Here is a 23003-nt window from a genome sequence, read left to right as displayed (position 1 = left end):
CCCCCCCCCCCCCCCCCCCCCCCCCCTCCTCACCCTGCTCCATGCATTTAACGCCAGGCCCTGCGCCTCCTGAATGGAAAGAGGCAGCCTTTGAACCGGCATGACTCTCCGGCACTCCAGCTTTGTCTCTCCTTCTCTCCGCTACTCCTACTCCTTGTTGGTACCTCAAATAAATGTCTACCCTAGAACTGCGACAGCACACCCACACATCTAGGCTGCCCTTGTCTCTTCCTGTTCAGGTTTAGAAAGTTAGAGATGGCAAGGAGCCGAGGTGAGAATGAAAGCGTCCCACTGGATACAACAACAAACTCTTTTTTTTTTTGTTGTAAAGAACAAAAATGGAGTGATGTGAAATGCCTCGCAGTCAATAGGGAGGAGAGGGAAATAAAAGTGAAAGATCTGTTGCGTTTCGCACTTTTAGTGTTTCGAGCAAAAGTTTGACAGTGATTTCAGAATGGAGAAGTTTTTACTGCACATAAAAAAGGGGTTCGGCTGACAGTAACTCTCTTTTGAACCACGGAGAGACTTTACATCGGCAAGTTTTACATGCAAGTGTCTCATCATTGCATCAAAACATCAAAAGGGCATCCTGATTGGGTTAATCCTTTGCAATGCCCGTCTCCGTGGCAGACATTTGCATAAAACGGGCGGGCAGGCACTCCCTTTTTCCGGCATCTCTCACACCATGCATGTCTCGCACTCACGTTCTCCCACTAAGGAGATTTCAAGGAGCTTGCGGCGCACTGCAATTTGCTCTCATTTGCATGCAGGCCTTTGGACGGCCTGATGAATGCGTAGTGTACGTCTGCTTAATGGACAGCCTGATTGGGAATGCATTAACATCAGTGGCAGGGGAAAGGAGGATGGCCTAATAAAAGGAGAGAGAGGGAGGATGGGGGGGGGCACAACTGTGAGATAAATACTGTGAGTGCAAGAATGACTAAAAGTGCGCGAGTGCGTGATGGAAAGAAAATTGACTGCCTAAAGCCCAGAAGCAAAGAAACTGGCTCTCTGGATTCCTGCTGTACTGCCTATAGGAAGGCAGAACTCCTGGTATAGGGTATACGGTACCACCCAGTAATGAATAGCTTATAATCTCATGAATGGGTAGCAATGGGCATGCATGCATAGGATAAAAAACCAGCCTTGGTTCAGCTTGACATCATTGTTATTTCAAGGATGTCTGTTGCATGCAATCATCACTGTGTCCATGTCTGCATCTAGTGGTCCATTATATGTGATTATTCATGTCCTCTCCAGTAGATGACATGTGATCATTACTTTGTGATCCTATCAGGTTTGTTTATATGTCGGGAGCCTTGCCCTGGGCTGCGTTAGCATGCTAGCAGACAGTGACGTCCCGGCCCAGCCTGCCAGACTCCCTTCCAACACGTCTAATGAGGTGTTTATCTGCTCTGTGACTGACTGACCTCCTCCATCAAAGCCATCTATCTCCATCTATGTTTATGTGTTTGCGTGACCCATCCTGGGTCATTTATTATTAGAGTCGAGTGCTTGATTGTCGAAACAAAGTGGAAGTTCATCTTTTAAATGTGTTAATTTTTGCAGTCCATCTTCTGTATATTTTTGCATTCATATTTCTATATCTAAATATTTTTGTGTGTATTTCACAAGAGCAAGGGGAAAGGCATCCTACTGTAGAAAAAGTACAGTAGCGTGAAGGAGGCGAGTGAGTGAAGGCTGCGAAATATGGAAGACAGGGTTAGGACGGGGGAACGAGGGCGCCAGAGAGGTGGGGGGTGGATTGGGTGAGGGTGGAAGGAGAGAGGGAGGGTGTGCACTGGAGTGAACTGGGGCACCAAGGGAGAGTGGGAGAGGAGGATGAAAAGGAAAGCAAAAGGAGGAATAAGAGGAGAAGGGAGCTTTTCACAGCAGCAGTCACGGCATCGGGCCACTGTCTGCCTGTAGGGAGGGTCGAGGATCGCAGGCGATTTTGTACATTTTGTGTGTGTGTGTGTGTGTGTGTGTGTTTGTGTGTGTGTGTGTTTGAGGTTCATTATATTTAGTGTGCATGCACAATGCATGTTTGCATGTGTGTATACAGATGAAAAGATGTGTTAATGGGTTCTGGCATCACCCTTTGTCCCTGGTGCCTCCTCACCCGCACACACACACACACACACACAGTTAGCCTTACCCCCCCCCACCACTCCCACCCTCCACACCACTCCCACCCTCCACACCACTCAGTGGCACGCCGAGCCATCAGCCGACACTGCAGCTCAGCGTGACAGCCGTGCACGCCCCCCGTCTCCTCACCCACCCACCCTCTATCTCCTCAGGGACCTCGTCTGTCTGCTCCTCCCTCCAGATGCAGCCCCACTCAAGGCAACACGGGAGGGACGCGGGGCGGCGGGAGAGAGGGGTGAGGAGTGGAGAGGAATGCGGTGAAAGCTGGAGTTTTAGGGATGCTTTCCATCCTTCAATCTCTACTATTCTTAGGCGGTGTGGAAGCACGCTGGGAGCACTGGAGTATGTTTGCATGCATGTTTCCTGTATTGTAATGGGCTTCGATTATGGATACCATGCCACGGATGCATGATTGCCTTATGCGTAGCATGAGAGTAGGTAGTTGGCGTGTTTCCCGTGCTGCTACATGTCTTCGTACCATAGGATTCTTTCTGCTCGCGTGGGTGTGAACAGCTGATGGCGGGTAAGCCAGCTTGATCATCAGTATGCCGACATGACACATGCATTAGCCTGGCTTTTTTTTAAACACACACACAGTGACCAAGGGCGTGCCTGATGGATCAACACACACACTGTGCAACGCAGCCATTCTCCCCCTCCACCTTCTGCCGCACACACACACACACACACAAGGCTCGCATATGCTTGTAGTATTATGCCACAGTTGATTTGAAGACAGCAATTAGCTGCCTCCACATGTGGGCCCTGACATCTGCTGACTGTAATCTGAGAGAAAATGATAATTGTTCTTCTTTTGCTCTGCCCCACTCATCATAGTGTCTGTGCTGGGGTAGTTAAGGCAGGCACAGGGCGCAGCATCAAGCCTGAGCTTGTACGCGAGTACGACTGGAATGGAGGAAGGGATACAAGAAATGCAGCAAAAGATACTGTAATCACATGAAAAAACAAAGTGACTTCCTGTGCATAGGGACCTTTGACCTCCCTTTGACTTCCCTTTGAGCCACACATGTCCCCTGTCATAGATGAATATTTCAGAGAGAACTCAGTATTGAGCTTTGGCAGCTTTTGGCAGCTTCGCCAAGTGCAAAGTCATCCCTCAATATCACCTTGAAATGCCTGCAGAGCTAAAAGAAATATCATGTCACCGAGGGCACTAGAAGGGGTCAGCTTCTTCAACTCCGGGGGCAAAACACCTTTTGAGAAGAACTCTCCCGCCGTGTCTTCATAGCTGGTGCGAGACACCAGGATTTTAAAGGGGTCATTTTTGTGGGAGGGAGGTGAACTCCAAACTCCCTCACACACAAAAAAAAAACCTCCTTTGGGTGTGCCATCCTATTATTCTCTTGCCAATCATGTCCCAAAGAGGCTCAGCGGGGTCCAAACAACTAAGTCCCCCACTGAGAAGATTAGCGCCACTGTCACAGTGACGGGAGATGAAAACAGTAAAACAACAAAAACTCTTCTCTACGCCAGGTTAAGGCCAGCACATCTTTGTGTGTGGTGTCGGGGAAAAATTGGATGTCACTGTCAATTTCTGGCGGGGGTGAAGCATTTAGACGTCGGGGAGAGGCTGAGTGATGGGATCAAGGAGGGGGAGGAGAGGATGCTCCGCGACGTCAGCCACCATGCGAGAATGAGAGATGGCCCTTTCAGGCATGGGGGGGGGGGGGTCTGTCTGTCCAGCCAAATTTCCTCTGCTTTTGGCCACTCGATGCAAATGTGATTGGGCAGCACTGGGCCTCCATCAGACAGCCCTGAAGTAATTAGGTTTAGAATGATCACGCAGTGCTCCGAGATAGACCTTGAAGCACGGGGAGGGTGTGTGTGTGTGTGTGTGTGTGTGTGTGTGTGTGTGTGTGTGTGTGTGTGTGTGAGGAGAGGTGGTGCTGCACGATGGAGTTAATTGAATCTGAAATCCTGTCGGCCTGAAATGAGATACACCGATGTCTCTCACGCTGCGTCTCAGGCAGAGGGCTGCAAACATGACTGAATTCATAAAGTGCGTTATTAAAGGGCTGAAATTAAGTGTAGCAGTGTGCCCCTCCATACTGTACCAGGCCCGTGACTGCTAATGATCCAACCCCAGTGGAACGCCACCCAGACCCACCGACGGAAACCCGAGACTCCCTTTCTCTTCACCGTGTTCTCCCACCTCCTCACCCTTCAGCCGCCCTCCTTACTGTACTCTCCTCTCCTTCCCCTCGCTCCTTTCATGGCGCGCGATGTTCCAGACAGAAACTGCCGGATGTTTCTTAACTTGCTTCCCTCTCCGTTTGATATTAGTTTTTCACACTTTGAGACACTCTGATTCCACTTTGATGTTTTGTTTTTTTCCCCCGCTATGTGGCCCGGATGGCTTTGATCAATCGGGAACAGAAAGACTGTTCCAATGCGAGTCGACTCTCAGAGGAGAGGCGGATTTGAAAATAATGAGAGCACATTACGTACAAAGATCTGAGAGCGGCACAATCCCATTTTGTTTTTCTAAATAGTACAAATTAATCGCTAATGTCCCCCCGTAATGAACCATATTCAAGGTATGTTTTGGTCTGAGGAGGGAAAAAAAAGTTGAATTAGAGATGCAAAGCATGCTTGATATGACAGAGACAGAGGGGAGAAATGCACATGGGAGAGCCTATTTATTTCCCCCTATGTGCTATGCAAATGAAGTGGTCTGACGGCTACAGCGCGACTCATTGCTAGTCCGCTCAGCCGTCCACAAGGCTTAGCATGTAATGAAATAGAGGCCTGTGGCTGAAATGACCTTTACCCATCCGCTGAGCTCCCTCCTGCCGATGTGCACGCACACCTTAACATGTGAGCGAGACGATGGGGAGTGGGAGAGAAACAATCACGGTCAAGGCAAGGAAGACGAAACATGGAAGATTGCTTTTGAATTACAAAGGTAATATCAATCGATGTTGAATTACACTTCTGATTTTCATCAAAGGCAACCAATTAAAGACGGGAACCGCATTCCTCCTGTTCTGCCAGCGTCTCGATGTGTTCGGCATGTAAAGTGAAATTGTCTATTTTTTCTTTTTCTCTCTCTCTGTCTGTCTCTCTCTCTCTCTCTCCCACCATGATCTTCCTTTTTTGTCTTTGGTGAGCGTGTCAGAGAAATGGAGATTCTTTTCATGGTTGGATCGGTATTTCGTTCCTCCCCATGTTTGTCATGAGGAATCTTAATTGGCCTCTCACTTCTATAGCATCCACCCTCTTGTTATGAAGAGGGTGGATGGGGACGAGTGCGTGTGTGTGTTAAGCAGATAAAGGCTGGCTGATATTTCCTGCTGCAGATCCATTAGTCTGGTTGTTTATCAACTCATAATAGGCTTAATAAAAATAAATAAATAAAAGTGGTTTGCTAACCCTAACCGTACCTTAGTCAGAGTTTATTTGCCATGACCTTTCCCTAACCTCAATCTTACATAGTTGTCATACATACAAAAAAGGAAATCTTGGCTTTGGACATTTTAAGACATTGAGTGCAATCCGGAGTTTTGCTGAATTGGCAAATATTGCTGTCCTTGTCCGATGTGAGTTGGTATATCAACCTCATGCTTTCACGGTTGAACGTTAGTCTCCGTCTCGTACCACATTTCCCACAAACCCCCTCTGCTCCTTAACACACAACTAGGGCTTGTGCGGGTAAATCGCAGTTACGCCACTCGGTGTCTGCGATGTGAAATGTAATACGGAGGTGGGTTGAGGCTGCAAATGACCTTATTGATCCCGCTGTCTCATTTGTTTACAGTAATTGTGCTACGGTTTTATAAATGATTTCATGACTTGAAAAATGCTGCACGCAGCATGTTTAATTTGACACATTGATGGTTCTGTTCTTGTTGTTTCTTTTTTTTTTTACTGTATTTTTTGCTTTGGAGAAACAGCAGTTTGATCGGACAGTAGACCTGAAGAGGTGTGTCCAGGGTTATCTGTTTAACCTGCTGGTGATGTATCACTACCCCCGAGAATCCATCGGGGTTCCTATTCTCTCTCTCATCCTCACTTTACTCACAATTACTGTCACTCCCTCCCTCTTTCTTTCCACATACCCACCCGTATCCCTCTTCTTCCCTCCTCCTTCCCAGCTGCCCTAGAGATTCATTGTGGCATTGACAGAAAGACCTCTCTCGTCTCCCTCTGAACGCTGGGAAGGATGTATATCACGGATCAGCGGCTCCGCTCGGGCCGGTGTGTGTCCACGCCTGTATTTCAAAGTCTGACGTTTACGAGACAGAGAAACCTGCCTCTCTTCTCCCCTCGCCCATCCTTTAGCTGAGCGGCTTGGGAATCAGGACGCTTGAGCGTCGCAAAAAACACATCCGTCTAAAGACTCATCAGCGTGTAAATTAGTTTGGAAATGACTGCGAGAAGTCAAGGGTTATCAAAACAGAAGAGACGAATGACAAATTAATTTATGAGGTAATGATGCATCATGATAATAAACATGAGATATTACCTCTCAGCTACAGCACACGTATACTGTGCACCACCTAACCAAATCAGTGAAAGTCTCCGATTCCAGTGAGTTTCTGCACGTCAGTGGTATTTTGTTCCAGAATCCAGGCTGTGGCACTTGCACATCCACTATTGTGGCTGCCATTATTAAAAGAGCTGAACAGACTTTGGATGCTGTGTTTGCTGAATGCTGAGTTTTTTTTGTGTGTGTGTGTGTGTGTGTGTGTGTGTGTGTGTGTGTTTGAGGCATGCGGCAGCAGCCTAGCTGAGGATACAGAGAGTGGCAGTGATCAAAAATGTCCCATTAGGAATGCAGTGTGCCACACTGTATCTAGGTCACAGCCTGAGCCACCTCTTCCACAGAGAAACCACAGCGCTGTCCCCCCCCCCCCGCTCCCCTCATTCCCAGTCCTGCAGTGTGTGTGTGTGTGTGTGTGGGCTGAAATGGTTAAGCATTAGCCAAAATGTTTATGTGTATATGAGCATGTGAGATCATGTGTGTGGGACTGCTCATGCGTGGGTTGTGACTTGGATATGCCATTGGCAACTCACAATGGGTTTGTTTGTACATGAAGTGAGGAAAAAAGAAAGCGTGCTGGATGATTGTGATTGTAAAAGTGTCAACAGTTCAAATAACACAGGAGGACTTTGCCTGATCAGAATGCAAACACACACACACACACACACACACACACACAGTTTACCCCAACACCTGAACTCCCCTCCGAGCTGCTCAAGTGTTTCTATGCAAATTGCCCTTCAGAACTCCCTCGTCACTGCTCTCATACACTTTAACAAATGGATGTATGAATGTGTTTGGACTGTTTATTTGTGTTGTAATGAGAGGCTTTAATCAGGGGTGTCAGGGACTTGAAACATTCCTCTGAGCGTGTGCAACAACACCCCTCCCATCACATGCACACGCACACATAACTCAGTGATTTATGTGAAACATTAAAGGCAATCATGTTGGGCTGGGCCTTGTCCTTTGTATTGCAGGCTGTTTGAAATATGGAAAAGCCAAGCTGTCCCTTGATATGCAGGCACACACAAATAGATCAACACACACACACACACATGGATGCTTGTGTGTACCTGCTATTGCTTAAATATGAATAATTGGCACACGGAGAAAACGGATGAATGCAGTTTTTTTCTTTTTTTCCATCTTGCAAACACACAAACCCACACACACGCCAGAACTTTAAGTTGTAGACAGACATCCTCCTTCCCACACACATGCACTTATTCAGTTCAACAGCCGCTTTGATACCGATAGCTGTTGGTTTGAAAGCAGAGAACATCCTCCGCCATTCACTGCGCTGCAGCTCTGTGTGTCTGTATTCTGTCTGGTCTCTGTGACTAGAGAGAACATTTCTTAATAAGAGCGGATTAACTCTGTCGCTGGAATTTTTGAAAAATCTACCATACCCTCCTACACACATTCACACATAATGGCACAAGCAAACCCAGTGGGAGAACAATAGAATATACGTGGGATGGAATGCCACCCAGAAATAGCCCTGCAGCTTTCTGTGACTGACCATTCTTCACACACAGTGTATTTTTTTGAGTCTAAACCCTTCTTCTGGTCTTACTCCTCCTCATGCCCCTTCAGGAGCATCAGTGGTGAGGCTCTGTTTGTCTCCTAACACCTACACCGGCGGTGGGATGTAGTTGTTGATCAGGCCATTGGACACATACAGACTTAATAAAAGGCATGAAAGAAAAACAGAGCAAACAAGGAAGATAGATTCCGAAAGAGGTGAATAAATAGAAGAGCTGACTGACGGAGAGTTTGCAGAAATAACAGGACTGACACGGCTATTCTCTGAAAGAGCGGAATAGCATGGATCTCCATGCATCTGTATTGCTGCCGGAAAATCTTCATTTCCATACAATAACCTCTTTATGGTAAACAGGTGGGGATGGGTTGAGAAATACAAGGATCTGGGATGGCATGCAATTCATATACCTGTACATCTTTTTTTTTCTTTTTCATTATTTTTGGTATGACCGCGTGGAGCGTCACCGAAACGGAACATCCTTCGACGTGACGCTGTCTTCGCTCAGCTGGGAGCCCTAAGAGGCGTAGAGGTATCTGGTGAGAATCATTTTAACCTCCGTCTCGCCCGTGGCACTGTCCCCCCACTGGGGCCCGGCCTGATGTCATGAATAAATGCATGTCATGCCTCCGTGGTGCGGGAGGGGGGGGGGGCACGCCGCTCTCCCTCGCCTGGCGCGAACCATTTCGACTCCCATCCTCTCTACCTTTCTCCCGCACCTCCCCCCCCCCAATCAGCAGCAGCCCCCACCCCCTCTCCTTCCCTCAGGAGGAAGACGACTGGTTCAGTGTGCGCCGGCCCTTGTCCAATGAGGTGAAAGCGCTGAGATGTTATATCTCACTGTGACCTGTATGAGGCAGTGGAATGTGCGGCTGCATTAAGGGTTGGTGTTATTTTGACAGCACATATCATGAACCCCAAGACGGCGTGCAGCCAATGGGGGAGCTACTTTATCTCACACATCCATTGACAAATCTCAGGGTTGCAGTCTTCCTTAAACTCCCAAGGAAAACCTTTTACCGAGGATGCATCAGATGGTAGAGTCTGGGTTTGAAAGAGGCCTGGCTGAGCAGGGAAAGCGCTGACTGACATTACAGGTTGCGGATAATGAGTTCCGCGGGGAGAGAGATAATCGGCCGGCGGTGGCTGGAGGCTGGATGAACGACAGAGGAACATCCTCCCATACCTCTCCGGGGGTTGGTGTCCCTAGAAACCAGTGGCGGGGACATTACGCCGAGGCCACTTGACGACAACCAATGTCCCTTTAATGCCTGTTAACGATCGCTGGGTCACAGTGTGATTCCTTGGGAAGAAAAAAAAAAAAAAACCTCTGTTTCCTTTCTCTGACTGTCATATTGGATTTTTTATTTTTTATTTTTTTTTACAAGGCATCTGTGTGTCTCACCCCAGGTAGAGAGTGTTTACTCGCCACAGCCTTCACCAACACTTAGCGAGGGAGGAGGACAGACAAATCCGAGAGCCTCGCCTCCCTAACAAGGCACTATTAAAATGACATGCCACTGTGAGGGTTCTGCCCGAGGTGAGGCACTGCGTAGAAAGCATGCACTGCTACATGTTGACATGCCCTTGCATTGGACAGGGATAGGACAAGACAGAAAGAGGTGTGTTTATTTGTGTGTGAGTATGTGTGCTCGACTCAACTTTCTGCCGTGTGCTTTCGCTATCAATAAGAAAATAATGACATCTCTTGATTATTCTCTCTGAGGAAAAAAAATACATATTTCTTTGGTGCTTTATACATTTTTCGCCTAAACGCAGTGGGTGGAGGCATGGTTATTTATTTTCTTCCTGACTGCGACAAATCCAGTTTCGGGGGGGATGTGGGCTCAGATGTGGGGGGGACCTCGCCCTGGGAGATTTGGATTAACTTTCAGGTTGGCCGAGCAGAAACCATAATGACTCTCTCTGTCTGCCCTTGAAATTATCTTCTCATCACTTACTCAAAGTGATAGATGCAGACACTCTTTCTCTTCGGCTCACCTGCTCCATTTTCAGATTTGACTAATTTAACACCCTCATACGTGAGGTTGAACCAGGCAGTGCGTCACATCCCCGCATTCACTTTGAGCTTTTTAGTAGCAGGTAAAAAACGGCTATTCCTGCTGTCACCCCCCCCCCCCCCCACCCCCGAAAGTCAGCAACTTCCTGTGAGCAAACCACAAATTCCCCACAAAGCAGATTAGCGTCTCTCAAATCTACTCCCCAGATTAAATGATTGTAACAATCAAACTGGCTTTGAGGCTTTGCATAATTTACTTTTCCTCCCTCTTTGAAAAATTCTGTCTTTGACTTTTTTTCCTCCCGTGTTGTGCTGCAGCCTTGAAGTATTATTACCCTGTAAATCGATAAAGATGATGTACGAGGCCTCAACTGCTCGCGGTATAAACCCTTCTGTGTTCTGTGATATATGAGGATGTATCATATTGACTGGAGTACCTATTTACTGACTTCTTTTATAGTAATAGCAGACGCATACAACAAAGCCAGCTCCTCAGGAATACGCCTATAATGTGCGACTGTATTTGAGAACATTGGATTTTACGAGATGCAGTCGGCAGAAGTCGGCACACTTTGATTGAACACATCAATTTGACTGTTAATGCTTCATCGCGTCAGTGGCAGTCACAACATTAATAAAGCATATATTATGACTGACGCATGTTAGATTACACGCCACCCAAATGGCGTTTGATGGCCAATCAGACGTTATCGGAGCCGAGCGATGATGAATGGCGCGGAGCAGCTCGAGCTTTGAACGCAGCCTAAAGGTCGTAAATATTCCCCCGCATCTCCCGATCAAATCTACATCTTACTCAGCTGTTTGTGCTCGCTGTTATATTGCCCTGAACGTCTATCTGCCGACGCCAGGTGGGTTAGGCCATCTACATCTCTCCCCGCCATCGTTCTTTGTCTTTTGACAGGTCTTTGCATCATTTGTGTATTCATCACTCTTACCTGCTGTTGGCCACAGTGAGATAGATGCTTAGGGACAGATCATTAAACCCGAGCTTCGGTCTGGTGGAGAGAGGCAGGAAAATAAGATCAGAGCTTTACGAGGATGTAAATGGCGTATCATTGTTCTCCTGGCTTTAACGGAGATGTGAGGTCCAGCTGTTGCACAAATAGTGACCGTTGCAAGTCATTTTAAATTGCTTGGAATAGTCTGAATTGAAAGATCCACTGTCAATTGTTTGGGGGGAGAAAAGCAAGCAAGTGGAGGCTTTGAGTATTCTGTTAATCTGCTGTTCCCCACTCAAGAACGAGTGTCCATTTCAAATGTTAAACAGTCTATAATAATATGTTATAATAAAAAATACCACAAAGGATCTCGGGTTGTAATTATACTGCAGTGCAAATAAAACTGGTCAGACTTTTGGGCCCAATGAAGTTCTCTTTCCCAGACTGCAAGGTACTGTAGTTACTCCATTGTCATTCTACCCATGAGTTGCGGCTGCCAATCAATATCTTATTATCAAGCCTCATCAACCTCACTCTCAATACAGCTATCCTGATGCCAGCCCTGATTAATGCCAAGGTGCCAATACTGGCTCAAGAGTTTTACAGAAACAGCCAAGTTTCCTCTCCATCTCTCCCGACACTGATTAACTCCAAATCATTACTATTTTTTTATTGGATTCCCTTCGTTTCTCAAATGAGACACTTATCTTCCAGAGGCAGGTATGAAAGTCAATACAGTTTGCAGTTGTCATACACACTGGCAGTAGAGATATTTTCCTGCTGAGAAAACGTCGAGTGTCGAAATTTTACACAGGGGTGTTTGTGCGTCAGCGGAGGTTTCGGTGGCTAATCCCGTGTTCCATCGCGGTCCCCACTGGCAGAGCCATGTTGTGAACCAGCAAGTGTCCCGATAGCCTTCTAATAGCTCTGGTAGTACCGTCCCTTCCCTCCGCCTCCGCTTTGATGTCGGCCGCCCCTTCTCAGGCCACCGGCGATGAGGGAATAGCCTTTCATATGGGAGCTGCTGCATGCCCACGGTCCCGCTCAGTCTAATCCGCCAATATGTTTCACTATGACAAATCCCTAAATGTATTGATGTTGATCCAGAGGAAAAAGGGACAAAAAAAAGTTGAGGGCAGAAGTTTGTCTCCCCTCGAGTTATTTCATGTTTTTTTTTATGTTTTTTTTTTTCAAGGAGGGTCGGAGCAAGAAGAGACTGAGAAAAAAAATTGGAAGCGGAAAAGAGGAAGGTGAATTTTCCTCCGGAAGTTAATGAAAGTCCTTGAAGTGAGGCGAGGGAAGCTGTCACCTGCCCTGCTGATAGATAGCAGGCTCACTATTATTAGCATGCCCAGCCTCAGCTCAGTTTTATGCCTTACTAGAGCCATTTGTTGATTAATTAATCAGGTAATGTATGCTATCTGTGCTACAGAGGCACCCACATATGGCTCCCTTGGCTTCTCCTGGGCTCTCTGCAACCGCAGACCAGAATCTCCCACCGGGCCACGGCACATTTGAAAAATTACAAAATTCCAAAGCAGCCATTTGCACAAAGGTCCTGGCTGCTTTTCATGTAAAGTAGAATAATAAACATCCGTGAGGGAAACAGTCTCCCATGCCATGAATATATTCACTTCCACTGGCCCAAAGTCAACCTTGTCTGATCTCATTTTTTCAGCTTTTTAAAAACTGTCAAATAAAGCTCAGCTATGAGGAAGGTAAAAATAAACTGGGATTGAAGCACCGCGGGGCTGCGAGACTGCACAGCGTAATGCTTTCTCCTGTTCCTCTGTCTGAAATTGAACAGGACAGCTCAAAAAAAGCCCATGCGGAACATCATAATCAATGTCTGCGTGGACATTGCTACAGCATCGAGTTACGCTATGTCGTCAATAAAAACCCAGTCCTTTTCTGTGATTATATTTATTGAATTTCTTCTCACGTCTCACATGCCCTCCTGCCTGTATACTTTTGATTATTGCCTTGACTTTACAATCATCAGATTTGTTCATATAAGTGGCCTAGTTTCCACCAACCTGACAATCATAAAAAAGTACAAGATTCGCAGCACTTACATTTTATTGAGTTTTCACATTTGAAACCAGCAACATGCAGTATGGCATCGGTACCAAAACCATATGGGACAGAAGACATAATGACTTATGGGTAGTAAAATATATGCAGTTCCAGTCATTCCGTGTTCAAACAGTTAGTTTAGTGGTTAATTTTTCCCAATTTCTAGCAAAACATGTTCTGCTTTTTAGCAGGCAATAATTTGGCGAGATATCTGTCCCTTCCTTTTTGTAATCTCTGTCATTTTCCAAGACACTTTACAGAGCAGTTGTTAAGAATTGCATGTTATCTCCATGTTTATGCCTCCATGCCGGTGACAGCAGAGGCACGAGGCGTTAGGTTTTTTTGGGTTGTCCTTCCATCTCTATGTGAAAACAATATCACCTCGAGGGAATTTCCTCACATGTTGCAAAAAACATCCTCTTGGATGCAAGGATGAACTGATTTAGAATGAGGTGGTGAGAGGTCATTGTGACCTCACGTCTGTCCCATTCTCGGGATTCAATATGTCAGGAATACCTTGAGAGAATTTTCTCCACTTGGTCTCTCAAGGATTAATGAGGATTTGGTGGTCAAAGGTTACTATGACCTCACCAAACACGTGTAAAGCCATCATTCACAAATTCATATGCTAATAATGATTCCCAATTTTCAAATGTCTGATGGGCTAAACTGTGATGACATTTTGGACGGATGTGGATGTAAACTGCAATTTGACTGGTTGGTGGGTGCATACAAACTCAATTACATTTATATTGTCCCAAAAAGATTTAATTTCTGTCCAACCTTGGTATGATTTGCCTCCAGGTCACCACATATCCTCCCAACACCTGTTAAGTGGCTAGTTGTCTCAATTGATTTGGGATGTAATTAACTGAGTTAAGTTCTTCCCGTCAGTTAGAGCTACGTGAAACACATTTTGTACCATCCCTTCTTTGTGATTTGAATCCCCCCCCCCCCCCCCGTAAAACAGGCATGCTTTGAAGGCTGAGATGACCCAATGCGAACCCTGGTATTAAGCATCCATAATAACCTTAATTATACCATTCATGTCTATGCAGTGACCAATCCTCACCTCTTTTGTAACTTAATCCCTCAACTGTAAATAGCTAAAGCTATAAACATGATGCTCTAATGGTTGCATTCTCCATAGACATAATTAATGAGGCTTTGCATGCCCAAACATATTGAGAACCACACACTGTGGGTTAGCAGTGTATCTGCTGCACATGGTGTACAGATGTGCTTCTATCATGTGTAAAAATGGCCATCATGTGCACTGTCTGTAATACTTCCTTTTTCTGTATCCTGCCGTTTAGCACTTCTGCCACAGCTGGCACCATTGTGGAGCAGCAGGAAATGACATCATACTTTAACGATGTTGCCTTTCCTGTTTTGACTCATCAGAGCGTTTGTCCTTTACCTATAAATTCTCTGCACACGTATAAAGTTGACAGCTGTTCTTCCACCAGCACATTGTTGTGAGTAATAAGGTCTCAGCCAGTGGAGTAAGTTAATAGAGTTGTCCATATATGTACAGTATATTGTGTGTGTGTTTGTGCAGCCCTGTTAACTTACTGTACTCCCTGTCACAGCATGCCTCCTCTCTTTTCTTTTTTCTTCATTCCTCATCATTTTCTCACACCCCTCAGTCAGCCAGGGTCTCCAGTCATGTATTCGCCCGGCACCAAGCTCAGCCGACCTGAGGAATTTACGTTCATTGGCTTGGCTTATTCTCACCTTGCTGTAAAGCTGTAACGGATTTACCGCCGCCGCCGCCGCCGTGTCACTCCCGTCATTAAAATGTAAAAGTTTGCTGCCCAGAAAGTTACAAATAATACCGGCGAGCTCGGCCGTTCCTTCCACTTACATTTCGCCCGGCTGCAGGTAGCTTGTTCCCTCCTCGCTCAAAACTAAATCATGAGCTGTCACTGCTCCCATCACTCTTAAGTAAACCCCACAGTTCAGGGAGGAGACGGGGAGCTCATCTTCCCTTTTAGAAGGGGGGGGGGTTTGCCATTTTCTACTTTTCAGAATCACTGAATCCTCTTTGCTGTCCTGGATGCAGACTTGGCAGAGAGGGAATTCACTACGTTATGAGTTCTCTTTTGATATGGCTTGATGCATTTTGATTGCATTCATATGAAAAAGGACAAGTTATTCTTTCAATAACGAATGGGTGCCCGGGGAGACTCCTCCTGAGCTGTCCTCCCAGTAAAAACCCGACCTGAAGATTTTGACAGTTTGACACTTTAATTTCCTACGGCGCATTTTACCTGAATTTCCCGGACAAAGAAGAGACGTGCTGCTGTAAAAAAAAAAATAATAATTCCATATTGGGTTGGAAATTATTAAAGTTTGGGCCTCAATTAAATCCTCCCTGCCCTTCTCTTTTACTCAGGTTCGGAAAGCACCGGAAGGATGAGCGGCCAGGAGACGGGATGGAGAGGAAGGGCTCCAGTAAATCTAAAGCTGAGGACATGCAGGCGTCAGAGGAGGAGACCATGCGGATGAGGCGGGAACAAGAGAGGTGAGTGCTCAGACAGAGCCCGAGCTCACTAAAAGCCTAAACAATTAAATCCCGGCTGAACAAAGAAACGAGGGGGGAAAAAAACACTGCTGACCGGAAGATTAGCAAACTACCTAATTAGCAAAATGGCAAGAGCAAGGTTTGGAAAGTACTCCGATGTCAATTTGTGAAATGTCCCTTTCTTTTATATCAGTACATTAAATAGATCATTTATGGATTGTTGTTGCCTGTGCCATTCGGAGGCGCTGACCTCTTAATGGTGCTCGTAGGCCCCCGTGGATTTGGCATGATTGAGTGGTGCTCATTATAATAGTGAAATCAATGTCGCCCCTCATTTGTCTTCTCCCAAAGCTCGCTCAGGTTGTTAATCGCTCAAGAATACGCCGTTCCTTTTAATCCGCCCCTCTTGGCTCGCCGTCCTCTGGTGCTTGTGGACATCGGGATGTCCAGAAGAGTAAGGCGAGGCACGGGTTTTGCCGCGTGCGCCTCATCCCTCAAAGACGAGCCCCATTTAATTCTCTCCAGCGGGGGAAAGACAATGCCGGTGGCAGGCCGAATGAAAAGACAGCTTGCTGCCTCCATTGTTCTCCAGCAGCCAAATGAACTCAGTTATCAAACTGCCGTCGGTAATGACAGCTAATTGAATAGAAACAATAGGGCTTGATACCGCTCCCTCTCACGGCGAAGGGAGAAAAGGACGGATGGCATGTCGAAAATGCATGGTAACACAAACGCAAACAAGTGTGAGCACAGAAAAAAGGAAGCTCACAAAGGCCCTCTTTCTTGCTGAATGGAACATCTGGAGGCCTCGCTCAAAAAAAGCTGTAGCGCATTTCTTGTTGGTATTCAACTACGACTTACAGCGATGGTCCTCTCCATTGAGGGGAGCGAAACCCCTCTGGCTGAGGGCCCAACACATTTCCCTCAGTGCACCCTGGAGACCGGCGGGCCTGGATCTCCATCCCGATCCGTCCCCTTTGAGAGGCTCCCAAAGGACTGCCATGCTAAGCAGCAGAACCAACCCAGACGCACAGTGGGCACGAGATATGTAGAGTACATGCTCTCACAACCCCCCTCTCCCCCCCACAAACACATACACACTCTTAAAATTCCGCTTCTTCTGTCTCACCGCCGCCACCCAATCTCTTTGTCCGCTACTTCGTCTTGCGGCGCGCTCATTCCCTGTCTTGTTTGTGTCCGTTCTGCATGTGTGAGCTCCGCCTGTGCACGAAGGGCAACCTAATTCTTTCCTTTTGTACCTGTTCCCAAATACCATCACTCAGCCAGGCCAGGATCGTAGATCGTGGAAAGGGAATCCTGAGGGAAATCGTGTTAGGTAATAATAAACCAACCTGCCACGAGGACAAATCTATATTCAAAGCATTAAGGTTCAGCAGGACGACAGCTTAGAAATCCATTACTTCTTGTATTTTTTGATACCGCTACTGTATGGCACTCCCAAAGCGCTACATTTGATTGTCTTAGTTGTGTGCTTTATGGCACATGCTCTGATTGATTACAATGCCGCCACGGAGGCAGTGCGCTTATGAAACTATGGATCGGACCGCGGCGGGTTTCCGGCGCTGGTAATCGTCAGCCGGCCCTGCGTGTCAGCGCGACCCGGGATGGCCCGCAGCCAAAACCCCCGGCTCGGCTGACATTAGCGATCGTTAATTCAAGCAGATGGTTTTGACAGGGGCTTTTAGTGATTCAGAATAGGAGTCAGCGAAGAGGTGAGACAGATTAATTCGTAAAACTTGCCCTTTCTTACCCTGCAATAAGGCAGCTTCGGTCATATATCTAAAACTCTGACCTTGATATGATTCGTGCAATTTATGGTTTGGCCTGCGGCCCTTGCAGATGGAACTCGTTTATTTTTCAGTAAAAACATTCTCCTCCATTGATATCTTGTCAGCCTCTTACAGATGGAGGACGATGGAGAAGAGAGTACATCAAACTTTTGACTTGCAGACAGTGCAGTGCATCCACTTGATGAAGAGTGCTTATTAGCAGCATTTGTTTTGCTAGAATCATGGAGATTTTCACACAGCTCCTGTGATTGACTGTTTCATGTCTCATCGAGGCGACATTAGAACCTGTGGTTAGGCTGATCCAAGTCTTTGTTCGGGGCCAGCGGCGGCAGCAGCCATTATTCCGCTCTCTTTATGCCTGTGGACAGCACCCAAGACAACCCTCTCTGATTGGCTCATGCTGAGAGGACTGTGGACAAAACAAGCCCTCTGATTGGACCTTAGGTGGGCTGGAGAGCAGCGGTTTCTGTGGCCACGGCGCACATTCATGTAGGGCCAGGGGGGGAGAAGAGAGAGAGAAAGAACACTGGGCAGATGGTGTTGGTGGAGCTTCTATCAGTCACTGACTTATCTCTGCGCATGTTAGCCCCGAAACTCTATTTTCCCGGCCAAAGAGGGGAGCACACAAAGACAACCTGACAATGTTCCTTCTTCATTTTCCGAATGAACTGAACTCCATTCTCGCTCGCTGGCAGCTGATTATGATGTCCATTCTCTCTTATCTGCTTGGCTCCGGTTGGCTTCTAATCAGCGGCCAGCACTCCACTGCCACTCTCCCCAGACCACTGCAGAGTCCATCACTGCTTTTTTTTTCTTTTTATATACTCGACAGTGGCCTGCTTCCCCCTGTTTGTTGTTTGACTTCCCGCTGACTCTGGACAAACACAAAGTGACCAGTGACTCTTGAGTCGGTCCATCAGCACAATTCATATAGACAGAGAGCAAACCTGGATTAGCCATGACAATTTAATCTTTTATTTAACAAAAGAGAAGTTCTTTTCTTATACCTTGTTCAGGGTACATTGAGCTTAGTGCCGCCGATAATAAAAAAAAAATAAAAAAGTAAAGCAATTTGCTATAAGGCACATCCCTCGTATTATAGTGATTGTGGTACCAACATTATCATTCCACTTTGTCAAACCATCTCATTATTTCAGTATCCTATTTGCGTCTCATTTGCATAGCGAGTTCAAAGGAAGCTCCGACTGGCTGATTGGGAAGTGTGATTACATTTGTAATTATATTGATACCTACAGCAAGTTAATGCGATTGTTAACACTGTGAATTAACACCACGGAAACTCGGACAATTATCTCGGTGATTGCATTATGCGGTTGTGGGCCAAGTGTCAAGACAAAAGATGGGATATCGGAGTTTTTTTTTTTTTTAGCAATTCAGCACAGACAGCTGCACGCAAGAGTCATTTACTGCACTTTGATTAGATCCAGATACATTCTGCCCTTCAGAACAATAGAACATGTGAGGAGGTATTGAAAAGAAGAAAAAAGGAAACATCTGTTGAAGGTGGCTGGAAAGTAAGAGAGCAAATACATTCTGTTTCATCCAACGCGGTAACAATGAATATTGAGGAGGAAGGCTTTCAAGCTTCTAAGTGTGTTGACTTCAAAATGAGTGCCTGAAAGTACAGACAGCGCCCGCCCCCCCTCCCCCGGGTAGATCACACATTGACAAACATATGGAGAAGGAGTCTGCTGGCTTTGTTGGTCCAAAAAAAACAGCCCTGTTGGATAAACAGAGAGATTTATTCAGTATAGTGAGGAAAGAGTTGAGGTGAGCTGACACACCAGTTCACACCAAGCTTCTCGTTCCACCCATATAATGTGTAACAGTATTTACTCGATGTGACAGTCTTCGGCTTTCACACTCGTGTGAAGATGTGAAGCTCTGGCGACAATATCATTACAAATTTCGGTTTTAGTCGATGTGAAGGTATTCACACATCAATTTAGCAAGAATGAATAACAAGATAATATTTATCTTCAAGACGTGGTCAGTCAGTGTAGTTGGGGATGAACTTTAACTGCCCTGAAAACCTCAGCATTAGACTGTCTAGACCGCTTTTGTCGCCAGGAGGAAATGCCTTTCCACTGCACTGTTATGAAGAATAAACAAGTAGACATGGCTTTGTATTTAAAGCTACATGTGAGGTCAATTATACTTCCTAGAATATAAAGTAAATCACAGACGGCACAGAGAAACACAATAAACTGATTAATAGTGGAATTATATACTTTTCTGTCATCAGTCTAATTAAAATGAAAATGTAAATCCTCAGCTCGACCGTCCTCTTTTTTTAAATGAAATATCTCCGGGCTGGTTGCATTTAAAGCTACAGTGTCCTCTCCTCTTGTACGTAGTGTCTGGTAAGAGGAGAGGAGAGGGGCTGGTAATTGGGGCTGAACAGTAATAATGTGTTTAGTGTGGGCAGCACTTTCCTCAATGTTAACATGCTGGGCCATTAATTGGCTAATGGAGTATATATGGTACAGCGCGGGGGTGGCCTCTCAGGAGAAAGTGGGGGAAGGAGGGGAGTTGGAAGTGAAGCAGCAGTTGCAGGTTGCCCAAGAAGGAACTCAGTGAGCAGGTGTGGATGTATGGTTTGGAGCTAATGAGCATATTACACTGCAGAAAAAGGGCTTCCAAAGTCCAGCCCGGTTTCCTACAAAGTACATTAATACACGACTAATTTGCTCGATATCTTTCTGAAACTCTGCGTAAAAGTCACTGGGAGGAGGTTGGGTTGAATGATGTAGATATTGTAGCTAAAACAAGTGGAATATGTTGACAGTGACTATTTTGCAGATGCAGTACTTTCACTATTTATTTATTACTTTGTTAAGTTGATAAGACCAGACTAAGATTGTAGAGCCACACTATCAACTCTGTCAGTCTGCATTTAGACTTAACATTGCTTTGAGCTAAATGTTAATGTCACACTGCTAACATGTTTACATTTAGTGGATATAATGTTTACCTTGGCCGACGTCTTAGTTTAGCATGCTAGCATGCTTACATTTGCTAATTGGCACTAGTAGAAGTACAGCTGAGGCAGATGGGAGTGTCAGTAGTTTTGAAGGTATTTGGTCATGAACAAAGAACAAATTTGATGATGGTGTTTGATGAAAAGGAAGTTCAGTGTTCTACAATTCATCCTGAGGGGAACATAAACATGACAAAAATGTAACCGCAAGCTATCCAAAAGTTGCCAACCTCATGGTGGCAATAGATGAAAAGTTAATACACCAGAGGATTTCTCCTCCGCAAACCATGATTTGAGCTAAAATGTCATGGCAATCTGTCTTGTAGTTGTTAATATATTTCACAGGATAGGTGAAACCTTTGAAAATGCTAACACACCGCTAGATGAAAAGTCATGGGATCACCAGAATCAGTAGGATTCATCATCTGGGGACCATGAACCACATTTCATGGACATCCATCCAAGAGTTGGACCAAAGCGGTGGACCAGCATTGCCTCAAAAACATGCACAAAAATGTCATCCTGGGTGGCATTCCCAACCAAACAAATTGTATAATTGCACATTGATTTTTAGATGACTAAATCCCTGGTAGTTTCATTCCTTCAATCGGAGACACCTAGCAGAAAATATGCACTTGGAAATGTAACACTCAAATGTCAGCTTGCCATAATGAGACCCACTGCCAACAGGCCAAGGGAAGAAACTTAACACTGTATGATAGTCCTGCTATTTCCATCTGACAGCCAGAACAAGTTGGAATAGGCCTCTCACTGCAGACTGACAGGTTTGGATTGTGGATATTTTTCCACAAACACAAGAATGTAATGGTCTTTTGTACCAACAAAAGAGCCATGACTTCGCCAAAGACAAATGTGACGAATGTGATGCATTGAAAGAAAAGCTTTGGTTCGAAAGTTGATGAGTGTATGAAAGCAACAAAGTTACGACGCAAGATGGACCAGATGGTAGAGACCAACCGGGCAACAGCATTACCCGCATGTGATCTCATTTGGAATTTTTGCTTGTTAATAACCTTTTATTGAAATGCTCCTATTAGCTTTATCCATGTCAGACTCCCGAGGCCTGGAAGAGAAGTCTCTCTTTTTAGCTTCGTGTCGCCAGTCTAGCCAAGGCCATTATCTCATCCCAAATGTCAATATTGCCGTTTTTATGAATCTGATTAGTCCATAAAACGCCAGAGGGTTTTGAGATCCCAGCGGACTTCCGTGAACCTGTGCCGTAACATCATTGTCTGGTCCTTCCTGGCAGTGATCTGACATCACTTTAGCCAGACGGCAGGTGAAAGGGCTTCTGGGAATTTGTGTTTTTCTCCCTGGGAGGCTCGTTTTCTATTTCCTGACTGAAGTGAGACGTCACCGATCAACTCCGCTGTGAGTTGATCAGTTCTGTAATGTGCCCCGGTTGGTCCGTGCCAATGCAAAAACACACTAAACCACCTCAGAGGCTTTTACAGATGACTGCATATCATGCAACATTGCATCAGGCCTCCATCAAAATCTCATTCCGCAGATAATGCTGAGAAAATGGGATTTTGGACAGCTAAAAATAAACAAGGCAGTCTATGGGTGGGATGTGGGAATTGGGTTAATTCGGCATTGAAGAATGGTGATTGTTTGAAATGTGATTACTGTTATTAAAATACACAGACATGGGAGAGAGAGTTAGGCAAGGGGGGGATGGATACTAGCTCTGCTCCAAACCTGTCAATCATCTGTTAGTAGCAGCAGTGGGGGGGGTCAGAGGTCAGTTATGACCCGAGGTAATGGGGAAGTCTTGCACCAGCGGGAAGTAGCGCGCTGGTGTGTGGATGTGTGTGTGTTACCCTAGAGCAGGGGTACAACATCTGGAAGCAGTGAGCAGTCTGGTGGCTGCTGCCAGGGTCACCGCAGTGGGAGGTCAGCCCCCCCCCCCCCCCTCTGCCTGCCCTCAGCCCTTCTCCTTGCTGCTCCCCACTGTCCACCTCCCCCACTCCTCCACTGCCAGCTCTCCTCGCTCCCACGCAGCACCATGACTGAACCTTGTTAGCTGCGGACAGATGGGCGTTCACATGGAACCATTCTCCGAGACAGGAAAAGACCCCGTGAAAGGCTCTGTTGTGTGGAAGTGGTCCTGGGGAGAGGAGCGGCATGAAGGGAGAGGAAGGGCCTGGATGGAGGAAGAGGAGGTCCGTCCGTCTCCCCTCCCACCTCTTGTTAGAGGACCTGAGGGATAAAGATCAGTGCACTCGCCGCGGCCCACTAATGGCTCATGGAAAGCCACATATTTGAATAATACTGCTCTCACTACAGTAGAAGACATTATTCTCCTCATTCCCTGTTGCTTAGGAGAAGAAAGCTACTTTAGAAGTTAAAAGAGGAGAGACCTCTTCCTCAGGTCTGAGCTGATC

The 23003-nt window shown here is 46.1% G+C and overlaps 1 protein-coding gene across 3 annotated transcripts in view; it reads left to right on the top strand.

Moving 5' to 3' along the window:
- LOC116397197 (partitioning defective 3 homolog) overlaps positions 1–23003 on the top strand; it is a 314996-nt gene that overhangs the window by 208072 nt on the left and 83921 nt on the right. For all 3 annotated transcript variants that reach the window (XR_004213660.1, XM_031872427.1, XM_031872426.1), the window contains exon 20: positions 15655–15783. Coding sequence is in view for 2 of the 3 variants with exons in the window: in XM_031872427.1 (XP_031728287.1) it covers positions 15655–15783 (129 nt within the window). In the remaining variant the exon portion in view is untranslated. The remainder of the gene's footprint in view (positions 1–15654; positions 15784–23003) is intronic.

This window comes from Anarrhichthys ocellatus, unplaced genomic scaffold (genome assembly GCF_004355925.1).
Source record: "Anarrhichthys ocellatus isolate YVR2014 unplaced genomic scaffold, GSC_Weel_1.0 scaffold63, whole genome shotgun sequence".
Lineage (NCBI taxonomy): Eukaryota > Metazoa > Chordata > Actinopteri > Perciformes > Anarhichadidae > Anarrhichthys > Anarrhichthys ocellatus.
Note: the sequence above shows the minus strand (reverse complement) of the source record. Positions and strands in the feature narration are given on the sequence as shown.